The 13,885-nt window shown below is 44.6% G+C and overlaps 1 protein-coding gene across 1 annotated transcript; it reads right to left on the bottom strand.

Moving 5' to 3' along the window:
- Window positions 1-3,543: 3,543 nt before the first annotated feature.
- LOC133386073 (keratinocyte-associated protein 3-like) lies at window positions 3,544-9,681 on the bottom strand (the record flags this gene model as incomplete). Its single annotated transcript, XM_061629698.1, has 2 exons — window positions 9,546-9,681; window positions 3,544-4,088 (listed from the first exon to the last, which is right to left on the bottom strand). Coding segments are annotated over exons 1-2 (681 nt in total), but the record flags the coding sequence as incomplete, so codon positions are not given.
- Between the last annotated feature and the right edge of the window lie 4,204 nt (window positions 9,682-13,885).

Raw genomic sequence — 13,885 nt, 5'->3', positions numbered from 1 at the left:
TGGGGGAGAGGATAGAACCCTGTGGTACTCCACAAGTGAGAGGCCAAGGGTCTGAAACCTCATCCCCCAATGTTACCCGTTGATATCTATCGGAGAGATAGGAACGGAACCACCGTAAAACAGTGCCCCCTATTCCCAATCCCCCCAGGTGATCCAACAGGATACCGTGGTCGACGGTATCAAAAGCCGCTGAGAGATCCAGGAGGACGAGGAATGTACATTCTCCCCTATCCAATGCCCTCCTCATATCATCCACCAGGGCGACCAAGGCTGTTTCAGTTCCATGTCCAGTCCTGAAGCCCGATTGGAATAGATCTAGATAATCTGCTTCATCCAAGTGTGTCTGTAACTGTTTGGCCACCACACGCTCAATCACCTTGCCCAAGAATGGTAATTTAGAGACTGGGCGGAAGTTATTCAACTCTTGGGGATCCAAGGAGGACTTTTTCAGGAAAGGCTTTATTACTGCCTCCTTGAGGGCTAATGGCATTGCACCCTCTTCCAAGGATGCATTCACCACTGCCTTGATCCCTTCGCTCAGTCTCTCTTTGCAGCCCATAATGAGCCACGTAGGGCAAGGATCAAGCAGGCAGGTGGTCGGCTTCATGGTAGAGAGCACCTTGTCCACTTCCTCAGAGGGAAGAGGCTGAAACTGATCCCACTGGACCGGAATGCAACTGGCCGACTCTGGCCCACTACCTGTATCCACGGCGTATGGAATCGTGCTCTTCAGGCGCTCAATTTTATCGGCAAAGTGTTTGGCAAATGTGTCACAGGAGGCTTTAGAATGTTCCATAGGTTCCTGAGCAACTGGACCGACCAGGCTTCGGACCACTTGGAACAACCTCCTGGGACAACACTCTGCGGACGCAATAGAGGCAGCAAAGAAATCCCTCTTTGCTGCCTTTGTTGCCACTTGATAGGCAGCATCGCTGCTCTAATCTGTGTCCGATCGTCTTCAGAGCGAGATTTCCGCCACCGACGCTCCAGTCGTCTCACCTCCTGTCTCAGACCCCGCAACCGTGGTGTGTACCAGGGCGCAATCTGAGTTCTATTCAGGGGGAGAGGACGTTTCGGAGCCACCCGGTCTATTGTCCTGGTGATCTCCCTATTCCACTTCATCACCGGGGCTTCGGCCGGGTGACTTTCAGACAGCTCCAATTCTCCCAGCGCATTCAGGAATCCTTTAAGCTCCATCAGGCATCTGGGGCGGACCATCCTAATAGGTCCCTGTCCTCTGCAGAGGGTGTGTGGCATTGAGAGGTCTATATTCACCAGATAGTGGTCTGACCATGACACGGGGTTAGAAGAAACAACCCCCATTTTCAGAGCACTTCCTCCCCCCCCGAGACAAACACAAGGTCAAGAGCATGACCGGCTACATGGGTGGGCCCAGTGTTACTAAGGTGCAGTTCCCAGGAAGTCATGGTTTCCATGAAATCCCGAGGAGCTCCTGTGAGAGCTGCCTCGGCGTGCAGGTTAAAGTCCCCCAGAACTAACAGGTTGGGGGAAAGCACCCGCACGCCCGAGATAACCTTGAGCACCTCGGTCAGGGAGTCTGCTGTGCAGCGGGGTGGGCGGTACACAAGCAGAATCCCCAAACTGCCCTTTGGGCCCAACCTCCAGTACATGCAGTCAACATACTTGGTCTCGTGGAGAGGGGGTCTGGCAAAAACCAAAGACTCCCGATAGATGACTGCCACTCCCCCTCCCCGCCTACCAACCCTCGGCTGCTGTGTGTACCGGAAACCGGCTGGACACATGGCCTCAAGCACAGGAGCTGAGGCCTCATCCAGCCAGGTGTCCGTAATACACATCAGGTCTGCGTTCTCATCCACGATCATGTCATGGATGAGCATTGTTTTCTGTACCACAGACCTGGCGTTACACAACAGCAGTCGAAGGTCGGATGGAGTCTTGCATCCCCCAGTTATCTTCTGGTCATGGACAGGCCCGGAACAGGGGATGGATATTAAGCATCTATCTCTCATTCCCCTAAGCTGGCATGGCCTGCCACTCGCACCTTTCCAGCGTCCGCCGCCTAGCCTTTTGATGTCATGGCTACCCACCCTCCCCAGCGTGTCTCCCTCCGGTCTGCACATGTCCACCTCCCCGTTGAACAGTCAGGCAGGTCCCCACCCCCAGATAAGACACACAGAATCACCCGTAACTTTCTAGCTTCACAAGGGCGGTCAGTTCATCTGCAGCCAATGGCCGTTCGTCTCACGCGGGCTGGGCTTCCACCACGGCTCTCTCCTGGCCCTTGTTCCCCTTCAGCGTGATCAATGGCTCCCTCCACTCTCAAGTCCTGATCTTCTGGAGCTTCCGGAGCAGTCGGCAGAGGGTGCACCGCATCGTATTGCTGGCACCACAGTCTTGCCCCTCCTCTCCCCCGCGGACAAGCCGCAGAGGGACTAGGCGGCCGCGCAGGCAGCGCCCAAATCCGCCACTCCTCGCCCCCAGCCAGGCAACCCCCACAATCAAGCAGAAGTCGTCCCGAGGTGCCCCATCGTCCTCTTCCTCTCCCACGACCTGTTCCTCTGAAGCAGTCGGAGCGGTCTGTGGAGGGCGTGCCACGTCGCGCCGCTAGCACCACGGTCTCTCCCTTCCCTTCCCCCACGAACAAGTCACAGAGGGACGAGGCGGTCGCACAGGCAGCGTCCAAGCCCGCCACTTCACGCCCCCAGTCAGCCAACTCCCACACCCAAGCAGGATGTGTCCCGAGGTCACTAGAAAACGTCGTCCCAACGCAGCCAGGAGAGCCGCAGCGGGAGACACAATCACCGCGGCGACAACGAACGTCAGTGGCCGGCGCCGGAGGCACTCCTCTCTTGTTGCGTCCTTTCTCGTCGCGGTAGGCCCCACTCGATCCCTGGCCTCAGCACCAGCCTCCGCGGCACTCTCTCGCCACTCTCACCGCAACCGCCGCCCACGCTGCAGCTCCGCGTCCAGTCCAGGGAAAAGTAGACCGCGTCAATTAAGAGGGGAAAGAGGGGGGAGAGAGCTGCTCACTCACGCAGTCACACATGAGCCCCAAGAGATGTTAAAGATGTCAAAAAATAGATGTGGAAATATAAGCTGCGGAGCTCCGAAAACCCGCGTCCTCCTATGCTGCCACACAGCCCTGAAGCTCACTGGGTGACCTTGGGCCAGTTATTATTATTATTATTATTATTATTATTATTATTATTATTATTATTATTTACATTTGTATACTGCCCCATAGCCGAAGCTCCTTGGGTGGTTTACAACAATTAAAAACATTAAAAACAAATATACAAATATACAAATTTAAAAACACTTAAAAAAAACACAACAATTTGGGGGAGATTCCTGCCTGGTCAGCTCTGCACCTTGAACACAAGCCAATCTGTCCATTCAAGAACTTGAAGGACAGTCTAGCAGCAAAAGTGGGTAGCTCTCTTCCCTCCACCTTCAAAGGCAGCACTCTTCCTCGCCCATTTCAACCAGAGGCTGGTGGTGAGGCTCCCCTTCAGAGCCTTCCTCTGCAGCCACCTCCTGTGGGGAGGCTGAAGAGGGGCCAATTCCACAGAGAGAGAGGGAGGCTGTGCAACACCAGGCAGACAAACTGGCTTCCACTGCTGCCATCAACAAGGAAGGAAGCCAGAGGACCAGTGCTGTGTCATAGATGTGGGTAGTGTCAAAGGGGCACTCGTTTGTTATCACAGTGCGGGCATCAGCTGGAAGGGCAGAACTGTTGCAACCGGTAAAGAGATAATGGCCACCGTTGACAACAGTGAGGGAGATGGCAAGTGCCAGCCCCACGCAGCAGGCTCCTGAGATCAGGACATTTGCCAGGGAGATAACAACCAGGATCCAAGGCAGGCAATGGTGGGGAAAGCTCCAGGACACCAGGATCGCCAGGACGCCGGCAGCAATGCTCAAGAGCCCAGAAGCCACTACAACGACATTAGCCATGGTGTACTCCGAGGTGATGGTGTGCACAGGCCAGGCCATGTGGTGCAGGAGGGAGCCGTGGATGATGGCCCCCAGCACCAAGGTCAAGTGGCCCAGGACCACCAGCAAGATGCCGCTGCGATCTAGCAGCTGGGCTCTGCAGCCCGCCTCTGCAGGGAGGGACTGAGAGAGGGAGGCTAGTGAGGACTGCTGTGCATGGGAAGCAAGGAAAGCCCGGGGGTGGGGCACCAAGCCCCCAAGAGGAGGAGGGGCTCCCCAGGGCGGTGCTAGACCGAGGCACAAAGGAGGGCCAGGACTGAAGAGGCTTAGAAATCCCCCCCCCGCAGTGGCTGCCCTTCCTCGCCCAGTAACCTCTCAAGCTCGGAGTTGTTCTTTGGGGGCCCGTCCTCTTGACATCATAATTCTGTGGCTCTTCAGTAGGTTGGGAAATATGCTGTACATAATCCTTGGACTCACTAAGTAGTCTAACAGTAGCAGCACAATCTTATACATGTCTACTCAGAATTAAGTTTAATTGAACGTAATGGAATTTTGTCCCAGATGGGGTGGGGATTAGGACCGCAGCCTTAAAATACCTCACAGATCTGAGCATTGATGCTCAAAACTGGTTCCAGGACTGATCCATAACTCAAATCATGCACTGCTGCAACTCCTTTGAAATAAACAAACCACTTATCCAGCAAGGAGCCAGATTTTTTCTCACCACTTTAATGTGAAAAGATGCTAATATCATAAAGATGAATAAGGTGTTTCCAATAAGTATAAGATTTAAGTTATTCAGATTTTTTAAAAGGACATTTGTTGCAAAACTGCACAGTTGACCAATACCCATAATGTTAGCAAACATGATATGCAGGAGTTTCATTTTAACAATTGAAGTGGAATGCAAAGAAAACAGTGGATGTGTATATGGAATTCCCTTCTCTTAAATAGCAGACAAGAACCATCCCTGTTATCTACTGCAGACCTTTCTCTTTCAACAAGCCTTTTAAGTAGAGACCTTTTCCCAGTCTGCGTTGTGCTGGCATTACTTTTTTTATATATTTTAATGCTTTTTTAAAAAGATGTTTTAAAATATATTTTGTTTTAATATGTTTTTAAAGATGTTTTAGAGTGTTTTTACTGTTTTCGTTTGCCACACTGGGCTCCTTCCAGGAGGAAAGGCAGGATATAAATTTAATAAATAAATAAAATAATAATTGCTGTTATTAATACAGCCAGAAGGAGATAGAATAACTTTAACGTATAAACTGCAATTACAGATTCTGTTACTGTTATTTGAAACTCCCAGCAGCTTTTTGAAAAGTTATACGGGCAAATTTGCCCTGTTTACCTTGTTAGAACAAAATTTGCATGAATTTTTATTTTATTTATGTACAAAATGTATCTGTCACATGATTGTAATGAAACCTCAACATTGTTTACAAATAAAATAAAACATTACAATTATCAATAAAGTTTTTGAATGTTTTTAAAAACCAGTTTTTAACTAATTAAAATCAACAATAGGCTAAAAAATTACAACCCAACTCTATACATATCTACTCAGAAGTAAATTCCATTGAGTTCAATGGGGGGGATTTCATTTCTAGCTACCGCAGGTAAAATCCTTGCAAGAATCCTCACAAATCGCTTCCTACCTACCTCAGAAGACATCCTCCCTCAATCCCAAAATGGTTTCCGCCCTTCCAGGGGGACAGTGGACATGATCTTCACTGCACAACAGCTTCAAGAAAAATGCAGGGAGCAAAACCCACCTCTGTATATGGCATTTATTGATCCGACTAAGGCCTTTGATTCTGTAAATCAAACTGCTCTCTGGACCATCCTTCTGAAAATTGGATGCCCTGATAAATTTGTGAATATTTTGTGACTCCTCCATGACAACATGACGGCAACAATTTTGGATAACAATGGCTTTCAGAGTGATCCATTCAAAGTGGGATCAGGCATCAAACAGGCATCTGTCATTGCTCCGACCTTATTTGCTATTTTCATCACCATGATTCTACACCTTGTTGAGGGGAAACTTCCCACTGGCATGGAAATCACATATCGAACAGATGGAAAGCTTTTTATTCTCAGTAGGCTGAAAACAAAAAGTAAGGTAATGTCAACCTCTGTCGTAGAACTTCAATATGCCGATGATAATGTAGTCTCTGCACATTCAGAGGAAGATCTTCAAACTATCCTAAATGTCTTTGCAGAAGCATATGAAAAGCTTGGCCTCTCGCCTAACATCAAAAAAACCAAAGTGCTTCATCAGCAAGTGAGAACCAATCCCTCTGTAGCGCCATCAATCCAGCTTAATGGTGCGACGCTGGAGAATGTCGATCACTTTTCTTATCTTGGCAGCCATCTCTCTGTAAAAGCTGACATCGACACTGAAATTCAGCATTGTCTGAGCTCTGCGAGTGCTGCATTCTCCCAAATGAAGCGTAGAGTGAGGATCAGGATATTCTCAGGGAGACCAAAATGCTTATTTACAAAGTCATTGTACTACCGACCTTACTGTAAGCCTGTGAAACATGGACCATCTATAAATGCCACTCCCAACTTCTTGAAAGATTCCACCAACGCTGCCTCTGGAAAATTCTGCAAGTTACTTGGGAAGATAGGTGGACTAACGTTAGCGTATTGGAAGAAGCAAAGACCACCAGTGTTGAAACAATGATCCTCCAATATCAACTTCGCTGGACCGGCCATGTTGTTCGAATGCCTGATCACTGTCTTCCAAAGCAGCTACTTTACTCCCAACTTAAGGATGGAAAATGGAATATCGGTGGACAGCAAAAGAGATTTAAAGATGTTCTCAAAGCTAATCTAAAAAAATGTAACATAAGCATCGAGAACTGAGAATCCTTGGCCCATGAGCGTCCCAATTGGAGGTTGGCCATTATCAAAGGTGCTATGGACTTTGAAGAAGCACGAGTACAGGGCGAAAGGGACAAATGAGCTAAGCGGAAGGCATGTCAAGCAAATCCTCATCGTGACCATCTTCCATCTGGAAACCTATGTCCTCACTGTGAGGCTGTGTGGATCCAGAATTGGCCTCCACAGTCACTTACGGACCCACAGTTAAAGACCTTATCTTGGAAGACAATCTTACTCGGCCACGAGTGATCGCCAATGATGAATGAATTACTCTCTGGTAAACTATCACATATTTATTTATTTATTTATTCTATCCTGCCCTTCCTCCCAGAAGGACCCCAGGGTGGTAAACAAATAACAAAACACTAAATACATTTTAAAACATCTCAGAAACAAAACATCTTAAAAGCATTTTTAAGTTAAAACATCTTAAAAACTTATTTTTAAAAATCTTTTTTAAAAATCTTAAAAAGCAATTCCAAACTAGTTGCAGACTGGGATAAAGTCTCTACTTGAGGCTTGTTGGAAAAGGAAGGTCTTTAGCAGGTGCTGGAAAAATTACAGAGATGGCACCTGTCTAATATTTAAGGGGAAGAAATTCCAAAGAACAGGTGCCACAACACTCGAGATCTGTTTCTTATATTGTGCAGAATGGACTTCCTGATAAGATGGTATCTGCAGGAGGCCCTCATCTTCAGAGCGCAGTGATTGACTGGGTATATAAAGGGCCTTATAGGAATTGCAGCCTTAAAGGAGCACTTCTGCTTTCATAAATTCAATGCAAAACATAAACTTAATTTTATTAGTGGAGCAGGATGACAGCTAAGAATGCAATCCAAGTTAGAGTACTTTGCAGATCAGTGGCCTTTGCTTGACAGATGTGTGTTTCCCTTTGTGTATAAATGGTTTTGTTGTTGTTGTTTTGCTTTGCAGAACTTCAGATCTGTGACCTCTTTCCAGTCAAAACTAGTAATAAAATAGCTGAGAATGCACAATCACAGGGCCTTTCAAGACAGTCATTTTATAGTGCAATAAATGTGTGTAGTAGTTACTAACCTGCGTAACTTCCTTCAAGGCAGCTCTTCTGCTAGCTTATCTCATTTTTTTTCAGGATTTAAGCTACATTTGTCACTGGGAAAATGTGATTGTTTCTCCACCAAATATATATATCCATGATGGTTAAGTCCAGTAATGTTCAAGGATGCCCGCATAAGAGGAATTTCCCATTCCCTCCTCCAATGCCTCCTCCCCCCGAATCCTCAGCTAAGGCCTGGGATGTAGGACAAGGAGCTGCAGTGTGAGGGGGCAATCAGGTGGAGACAGCTTATGGGAGTAGGAGCTTCAGTCATGCAAGCTGCATCTCTGTGACTTCCCTGTCCCGCTACAGTGTTTGATGTTATGCCTTTAATGAGACCTAACCCTTTTAGGAGGTGCAGTTGGGAGAATGTAGAGAGGAAACTCCCTTTGTGCATGCATCCTTGCACTCATGCACCATTTGATGCAACCCAACTCATAGATACTGATAGAAGTATATGGAGTATGTTAGTATCCAATAACACCTGTGTACCTATGACATTTCTGGTGGTATGCAACACTACTCTTTCCCCCCTCCTACCTTACATGCACTATTGATAATTTTTTTAAACTTATGAACTTGCTGCTGTGTAATTATTAGCTGGGGCTCTTACAACAAAAACTGCCTCTGGTGCTTCAGTCTTACCTTATTCTGTGTCTGACTTGCAACTTTGTGCCATGAAGAAAAGAACAATGGCAAAAAATACCTGCAGGTCCCTACAATGTTACCTAGCTAGAAAAAGGATATTGTGTGTGTCTACTTGTTGATGGTGGCACTTTGATGAACAAAAGATAATTACTGGAAGAAGAACAAGTTGAGTTACACAGTCCTGTTACCTGATTGTATTATATGAGCTGAACTGTGAAATGGGGAGGGGGGGAATGGGGAATTAGAGAGACTGTGGCTAATGATTATAGAACCAATTTTATAACTACTACTATCCGGGTTTCCACCTCATAAAATCTAATAGAAACAATGGGGAATGTCTCATTAGCAGCTCCATAAATGCTTTTGGAGCTTGAGGTCCAAGAGTGTGATGAGTAAGTAGATAGAGCCAGGAGCAGACTTTTCAGTTTCCTGTGTTTTATGTGGAGGCAATTTGCTATTCCTTTTAATTTGTTATGGAATGTAATTAGAGACTCTTTCAGGATATGGAAAACAAAAGTGGTCTCCTTGGAGTGCTGTAAGCACTTCAGAATAAGACACTTATGTCCAGCCTTATTTATGTTCTCATATATGTGCTATAAAGTCCTAAATTTTCCTTACTTAGCAAAGTATCACACTGTGGCTGAGCAAAATACACCTTGTGTCAGCTGTTTATACTCATTTACTTTGATAGAATGCTTCAGTACTATATCATTTTATTGTCCACCACTTCTGAATTACTGCAGGTAAAATAATTAACAATGTGGAAATATTCACCTGCAAACTAAACATTACAGTCCTTAAATGTGAAGATTGCACAATTAAAAAAATATGTATTGCTCTTTGTGTAGTTCGTTTCATTTTCTGGGTGGAGAGAGTGGGACTTTTATATAACTAGCCAATTGTTTTAACCTTCTTTTGGATATTGTCATGACCCTTGGGATCCAACTCCCATCATTACAGGATTGAGGCTGAGGATTCAGAGACAGTATCTGAGTGGAAAGAGATTTACCTGCAGAACCAACCCATGGGATCTCCAGTGCTCTGGAAGATCCAGCACAACAGGAACCAGTGTTGGCAGCACTTCCGCAACCCAAGGGGGTCACAAACTCCAGTCCAGAAGATCCAGCAGAACCATGGTCTTCCATGGACCACCTGAATCAAGAGTTACTGAAGCAGGCTAAGTCCCTTTAATGTGAAGTGTCTTCACTCAGTGGTGGTGGACATAGCCACCCAGGTGGGGCTACAGCTTGATACTGAACCATCATTTTAGCTATGTTTTTATGACTGCTTAGTTTCATATGGACCCATCCATGGTGTGATCTGGTTTGCTTGAAATTTGCCTCAGTGGAACCTAAGCTCTGCTTTGCTTGGACTTTTGCCTTATTGGAACCTGAACTTTGCGTTACTCAGCGTTGTCTTACCGGAAGCTGAATTTGCTCAACTTGTGGGGACCTGAACTCATGCTTATAACCTCTCCCATTTTGTGCTAGAATTCCATATGTCTGAGATCACTGCCTGGAACAGAACAGATAACAGTTCTCTTTCTGATGCTCTCTTCCTTTTTACCACTGCAAGTCATCTCCTGCCACTGAGAATACCTGACGTGAAGGGAAAGAAGATAGCAAAGTGTGACAAAATTTAAGACTGCAAAGCTTGGCAGTCTATGTCCTGTCTGGCTCCTTGCTATTTCTGCTTACATACTTAGGTGACATAAGACAGTATTTTTATCCTGGTCATACTCCTTCTCCTGGCTCACCTCCATCTGTACTTCCAAACTAGACATGTTAAATACGTTATTGCATTAAACTGTACACGTATTTTAAAAAATGCTAATAGCTGCCATGGAAAAGGGGAGCAGGATTGGGACCACCGCAGGCAGGAATTAACTATTTTCTTCATGGTCTTCCCATGCAAATTATTTACTCTTTTGCTATTTGCATTCGATTTTTGGATCAGAAATTCATGTGCAGATATATTTAGAGTTCATTCCCTTCTAATTCCAAGGTATGAATAACCTCCAATTGGACAAAAAACTAAGCATGTACTGCAGTATATGGCCAATGTGGTGATGGGAGCACAGAATTCACTGCTATGGTGTTTCCCTGTGCAAACCCCATCAGATACTCTGCAAACATTCTTGCCCCAGCCACTTCTTCAAATGGGCTTCATTAAAATAATGGGCTGATATAGCACAGCCCCAGCTGTTATGGCCACAAAGTACCTTCCTTCTATCAAGATAATTATTGATACTGGGTTCTATATTAACTGCAAATATTTGCTTCAGTAGCCACTCTCCCTTTCCCCCCTGGTGTTCCCTTGTAGCAAAGTTCTTTATGCCTTTTCCAATTTTGCAGTTCTCTCCCAAGCAACCACTTTTAATTCACACCACAAACTTCTACAGCACAGAGCTTTATAAGACATTGTATGCTAAAGCATAAACCAGTCTCTCTGGAGATCCCATGGAGAGTTTTCCATTTGGAGTGTTGCTTGTTTTTAGCAATATAAGTCCCCCCCCCTTTCTGAATCGTCCCTGAGAGATCAAGGATGTAAGATGGGAAGGAGCAGCAAAATGTTGGCTTTGGAAAAAGGACAGGACAGAGGTAGAAAGTGGGGGGCAAAAGAGGGGGACTGAGAAGATGGAGAAAAAAGTCAGTCTGGAAAAGGTTGCAGTAATGAAACGGTGTATGAGGGTTTCTTTTAAAAAAAATCCAGTTATAAAATGCAACTCATGCATTTCATCAGAAGCTACTTCCAGTTACCTAGAAAGTTTGTCGCTTAATTATGGTACCAGAACCACTTGGACATGCTAGACCTTAATTGGAGTCTCCTTCATAAGCACCCCAGATATTTACACTGAAGGGCCACACCAGGGTACACCTAATAGTGTAGTGACAAAGTGCAGGGTCCCTTCATGATAGTTACAGCCATGCCCCTCCCCGTTTCTTTAATGCTGGATATCCTTGTTAATGCCTTCTACCACAGCAACAGATGTCCCTAGGTGCCAATCAGCATGATAGGGGAGAATGTTAGCTACTAAGAAGAGTCTTCTCAGCAGCTGACTCACCTTTCACTCTGGCTCCAAACAGCAGGAAAGAATAAGGGAGTATGTTAGACGACCCTTCTCAGTGGTTAACACACTCTCCTTTCATGCTGATTGGCTTGTAAGATATTGGAGACATAGGGACCCTGCTGGACCTCAGCCTGCTCCCAAAAAATTAAGGAGTCTAAGACTGCCCCTCTAAGACCCTGGATGAGTACACTCCTGGGTGCATCCATTAAGAGTGACAGAGTGACCTAGAGGCCTGATTCTTTTTTTTTTACAATGTGTTGTATTGTTTCTACTTGTAATTAAATATATAATAACTTTTTCATTTTTTGGATAACAAGATAAGCTCTCAAGTAAAGTGGAGGGGCTACTTTTAATTGCAAGGTTTTCCATCATGGATTGTCCTTTGCATCCCCTCACACTCTTGTTATTGCTAAGCAACCAAAAAATCAGTGCCATTTTGAAATCAGTGGTTAAAATCGGTGCAGTTTTGAAAGATGCATTCCACCATCTTGATTCAAAATAGTGTTCAGTTGTATCCAGACATAGACAAAAACCTGCTCCTTCATCTTGGGAGCCATGATGAAAATTTTGAGTATGATACCTTACATTTGGTTAAAGTCAGTGCAGTTTTGAAAGGTTTAGTCTGCCATTTTGTTTAAAAATGGCATCCAATTGTATCCAAACTTAGACAAAAACTTGCCTGATGATCTCAGGAACCGCCATGCAAAATTTGAAAATGAAAAATTAAGGTGTCCAGATGCAGAGAACAAAGAAACAAACACTTTCCAAAATATACAGACAAATGGATATTTGTGATAGCTCAAAGATAATGGTTGTTACTACAATGAGATTTAAAAAAAATGTTTTAAAATATATTTTATTTTAATGTAATTTAAAGTCTGTTTTTATGATGTTTTAAAGTGTTTTTTGTGCTTTTGTTTGCTGCCCTGGGCTCCTAATGGGAAGGGTGGGATACAAATAAAATAATAAATAAAATAAATTATGTGACATGACTAACAAAAAACTAGTTGTGTACATTGTTGAGCTTAATTTAACAATAGTTTGTGACTGATGGTGAGCTGTAATAACCCATCTGCTTCCTCCATACCCTTGACTATAAATCATTGTGTGATGCTGGTGGTGGCTTGGCAAACCCAGTAGAGCACCTCTAAAAGAATCTAACTTGGATCCTGAAAAATTCCTTTACTCCTGGCTTTGGACTGGAGCAAAACCACACATCTCTTTCCCCCTCCTCCATTGCTGGGTTTGTTAATGCCTTCTCCCACAAAAACAGATATCCCAAGGAGCCAATCAGCATGAAAGAGGAGTATATTAGTTATTGGCTCCAATCAGAAGGAAAGGACAAGGAAGCATGTTAGAAGACTCTTCTCAGTGGCTGACACACATCCATTTCATGCTGATTGGCTTGGAGGATGCTGGTGATGCAAGGACCAAGCTTGGACCTGGCTCCCAAAAAAGTAAGGAGTCTAACACCCCTGAGACCCTGCATGACTGCACCCCTGGCCTTAATGCTCAAAGCACTGGTGTTGCAATTAGCTACCTTGAAGCACAAATACCCAATTTGACAAAACTATGGATGTTGAGGAAAATAACGCAATACCAATTTACTGAAGAGCTCTCTCAAATAACAGAACTGAGATACAGTGAGTGACATCACATAATAGCATGATTTTAATGCTTTAATTATATTTAAGATACTTTAGATGTTTGTGCATAATAAAGCAAAAGTAGTGTGAAATAATACTTGTGTAAGATTTACACACTACTGTTTCCTGCAGAAGTTACTAGTCTTGATTTCATCCTGTTTTTCCTTCCTGAATATCGAGAAACCATCAAGTATTTTTTCCCAGATGATTTTCTCCAAGAGGCACTAGTGCTAACATGAAAAGAAGCTCCATGTAAAATCCTATGTTTCAATCAAAACTTTTATCATTTACATGTTATGTACCAGATGAGTTTTCACAAACAGAGGAGGTGGTGGGAAACTGTACCACTTCAGCCTGCTAGTGGGGGCTCACATAATTCAATATTTTTCCATTCAAAAATTACTTTTAAAAATAAACTAGAATCCAGGAATAGAAACTTCAGTGTAAAGGAGAAGGGGTCTAGTCTAGCCTTTTTCCTAACAAGGAGGTTTTCTACAAATGATAATGTTATTTCCCATGAGGGAATCATTCCATTATGGGGCCTCCCTTCTGTGTGAAGCTATACAGTTCCTAGGTTTACCTCAAGTACTGTTTGTGATGATTATGCACCTGTGTACTTTAACTTCTTTCCAA

This window comes from Rhineura floridana, chromosome 5 (genome assembly GCF_030035675.1).
Source record: "Rhineura floridana isolate rRhiFlo1 chromosome 5, rRhiFlo1.hap2, whole genome shotgun sequence".
In the NCBI taxonomy this organism is placed as follows: Eukaryota; Metazoa; Chordata; class Lepidosauria; order Squamata; family Rhineuridae; genus Rhineura; species Rhineura floridana.
This window is presented reverse-complemented; position numbering and strand designations above follow the sequence as displayed.